General features: G+C 51.8%; 1 protein-coding gene across 1 annotated transcript; it reads right to left on the reverse strand.

Moving 5' to 3' along the window:
- Positions 1 to 594: 594 nt before the first annotated feature.
- On the reverse strand, positions 595 to 3,042 carry LOC119366153 (probable serine/threonine-protein kinase PBL12). The gene is made up of 3 exons (XM_037631839.1): positions 2,287 to 3,042; positions 1,902 to 2,174; positions 595 to 1,514 (listed from the first exon to the last, which is right to left on the reverse strand). Exons 1-3 carry the CDS (start codon positions 2,722 to 2,724, stop codon positions 792 to 794), a joined length of 1,434 nt encoding a protein of 477 aa, XP_037487736.1. The 5' UTR covers positions 2,725 to 3,042; the 3' UTR covers positions 595 to 791.
- Positions 3,043 to 3,415: the final 373 nt, after the last annotated feature.

The following is a 3,415-nucleotide window of genomic DNA, read 5'->3' on the forward strand; positions in this document are numbered from 1 at the left end:
CAAGTAAGCAGGTATACTGGTGATACATGATCGAAAAAAGGTGCGTTTGCCCCTATAATACATATTTTTAACCTAGTCATCTAGATATATTCTTAATGAATCTGTCCATGACATGCTGGAGATCCTCTATTTTCAGCTTGTTAAAATGTAGTGGAACCCCCAAATTCTTGAAAGGTAATTAACCATTTTATAGCAAAAAAAAATGAGCATAGAAGTTTGCCTCCTCAACATCCACATTAATAGTCAATATGTCACTTTTATGGAAGCTGATTTTCATACCATAAAGGCTTTCCAAATAGGAAAGAATCCCTTTTAGGTTTGTGGCTTTATCCATAGACTTCTCAATGAAATGGATGGTATACTAGAAGCTCACAATGCCACCAAAATGACATGAGGTTGCGTCAAAAAAAAGACATGAGAGCAAAGCGCAGAAACTGGATTATGGGAGCAACCTTTTCTAACATGAAGGTAACAAAAACACCATTTCAGAATACATTTATCATTCTCGCTTGCTATTTATATACTTTGACACTTATGTATTAATCCAATACATTAACCGGACTTCTCGCAAAACTTTTGGCATTTACACCAAGCTTCACTATCAAGATTTCTCATAAAAGAATAATACATCTATATTTTTTCAAAAAAAAAATCTCTCTCAACCAAACCAATTTGGTGATCTGTGACTTGTGTTACGCCCCTATTGGATCTAGCTCAAATATGTACAATCTTCCATTTTGCTACTCTTACTCCTTTACAACAGTCCTAACTAAGCTCTGTGATGATCAACACTATGCACCCCTTTCCTCGGTGTAACTTGATGCTCTTCGGTGACGTTGTAGCGCAGTGGTATACGGCCCGATGGCACCATCCCGTTGCAGCAAAATGTCGGCGTGTATCATTGAGTTTGGGAACTTTTGCCGGTGTCGATCTTGGTGGCTCTGGTGCTTGTCCTCTACAATCTTCTCAACCTTCATGTCAGCCTTCCACTCATCATCAATAAGCTTTTCTTTCTTCTCAACGTTTCTATCGGTATTTTCCACTACGACTGTGAACACGAATGGACCCACTTGTAGGTAGTCATCCATCTTCAGTATGGGCTCTAGGGCCTGAACGACCTCTTTCATGGTGGGCCTCAACTTTGAGTTTTGGCTCAAGCATTTGTACGCTACACGTGCAGCCAGTTCGGCCCCCTGACACGAGTACTGGCATTCCAAAGCCGGATCCATGACCCGATGCAGCTTGTCCTGCTTCTTGAGGTAAGGTCTGGCATAGTCAACCAAGCTTTGCTCCCTGGAACGTCGAGCACGGTCAATGGACCGCCGACCCGATAACAGCTCAAGGAGCACCACGCCGAAGCTATAAACGTCGCTCTTAGCGGTTAGATGCCCCGTCATGATGTACTCTGGTGCGGCATATCCATGTGTCCCCATGATACGTGTCGTGACATGGGTGGCGTCGCCGTTGGGCCCATCCTTGGCCAGGCCGAAGTCGGACAGCTTGGCGGTATAGTCCTGAAATGCAAGAAGCAAATTAGGTTAGGCAAAGATAACCTGTGACAAACACAGATATATCCGTGTAACATGACAACGTTTCTATCGTGCTAAGCTGTATCTGTCAGGCTGTTGCTCTGATACTGACATAATCATACATTATGGCACGGATGGGTACAGATTTATTGATTGTGAGTAGTAGGATTTATGTGACAAATGGGCATCCAGGAACCTTCCTATTCCAAGTCCCAATCATGGCGCCGCTGGCTTTTCCAGCGAAGCCAGCAAACATGTTTGAAACGGGTGCCAGACTTTGACATTCAGCCGTCCACAGGTGGATCTATCGACAACTCGTGGTCAAGGCTAGAAAATGGTGAGATGGTTCGATTGATCGTGCAGTTGACTCACCGAGTCGAGCAAGATGTTGGACGCCTTGAGGTCGCGGAAGATGACCGGCGTGTCGGCGCCGTGGAGGAAGGCGAGGCCCTTGGCGGCGCCGACGGCGATCTTCATCCTCGTCATCCACGGCATGGGGCCGTCGATGCTTCTGAAGAGGTGCTTCTCCAGGCTGCCGGTGCCCATGTACTCGTAGGCCAGCATCCGGTGCTCCTCCTCGTAGCAGTACCCGACGAGCTTCACCAGGTTCCTGTGCCTCAGTTGCCCAAGGAAGAACACCTCCGCCTGCAGAATCAATCATGGAGAAGTTAGTTGGCGCAATAATGGAGGTATTTTATTCGACAGCTCATGCATCCGTACGTGCAACAACAATGGTGGAGTCAGTGGGTCGACTTACCAGCCACTCGTTATGGCCCTGCGAGCTGGAGTCGAGGTCGAGGTACTTGACGGCGACCGTCTGCGCCTCCAGGCCCGGCCGGAGCTCAGCGGCGAGCTGGCCCTTATACACGGGCCCGAAGCCGCCGCAGCCGAGGTACCTGGAGCGGGAGAAGCCGGCGGTGGCCGCCCTGAGCTCGGCGTAGGTGAAGGCGTGCAGGTTGGAGCCGGAGAGCGTCAGCGAGAGGTCCTCCGGCGTCAGCGTGCCCGTCGACCCCAGGCTGGACAGGGAGAGCCGGGACGCCGTCGACGCGGACGACGACGGCAGCAGCGTCCTCCGCTCCCCTCTCCTCCGCCTCGGCGTGGAAGACGGCGACGGCCCTTCGTCGTCGGTGGCCGCCCCCGCCGCCGCGCCTCCGACGCAGCAGAACATAGACCTCCACGGCTGCGCTGAAGCCATCGGTGATACGATACCTGCTCCGCGGCGATCGAAGATGGACCGCGCAATGCAAGAATCGAAGAGCTGACAACGATCTTGGCGATGCAGATTGGTTGGTTTCTTGGTCGAGCTGTGAGGGTCTGGGGAGTTGAAGAGGAGATGGGAGAGAAGAGACTGGTTGACGACGAAGCATCGGTGGGCGACGGCGGGTATATATAATGGCCGTGGTGGTGGAACGGAACGGAACGGAATCGTGGTGTTGGCTTGCCTTGACCCTGTCGCGGGGCACGAAGCCGCGGCGCGCGGGCAGTAGCAAACAAGAAGCAGACGAGTCGTTGAGCTTCCGGGGCTTGACTATTCCCGCCTTCCTTCCTCTTCCCCTCGTACGGAACGGGCGAGCGAGGGAGATGCCACGGGAGACCGGTAATCTGGAATCTGGTGCGAGGGCGCATCACACCGCTTTACGTGCGTGACGCTGACCCGGCGCGCGACGGGACGGGTGGAAAACGTGAGGTTGCTTGAAGCAGGGGCCATATGCGCGCTCCGTGTCGATGCTGGCCGTGATTGACCGATTGGCGATGCAAATTAACTAGTGGCAGGTGTCAGACCACGTGAAAACCCAACATATGCCGATCAGGCAGCCGGTTGAATGTTTTAGTAGTACGAGAGAAGATAATTGCCTCTTCTGGCTACGTCCATGTTCTTCTGCTAG

The sequence above is a fragment of the Triticum dicoccoides genome, chromosome 1A (assembly GCF_002162155.2).
Source record: "Triticum dicoccoides isolate Atlit2015 ecotype Zavitan chromosome 1A, WEW_v2.0, whole genome shotgun sequence".
Taxonomy (NCBI): domain Eukaryota; kingdom Viridiplantae; phylum Streptophyta; class Magnoliopsida; order Poales; family Poaceae; genus Triticum; species Triticum dicoccoides.

Bases quoted from the DNA above. Each gene is read 5' to 3' on its own strand.
- LOC119366153 (XM_037631839.1), bottom strand. From the start codon at position 2,724: ATGGCTTCAGCGCAGCCGTGGAGGTCTATGTTCTGCTGCGTCGGAGGC. The intron at 2,175-2,286 runs GTAAGTCGACCC...TTGATTCTGCAG, and splicing joins AGGGCCATAACGAGTGGCTG to GCGGAGGTGTTCTTCCTTGG. The intron at 1,515-1,901 runs GTGAGTCAACTG...CTTGCATTTCAG, and splicing joins CCAACATCTTGCTCGACTCG to GACTATACCGCCAAGCTGTC.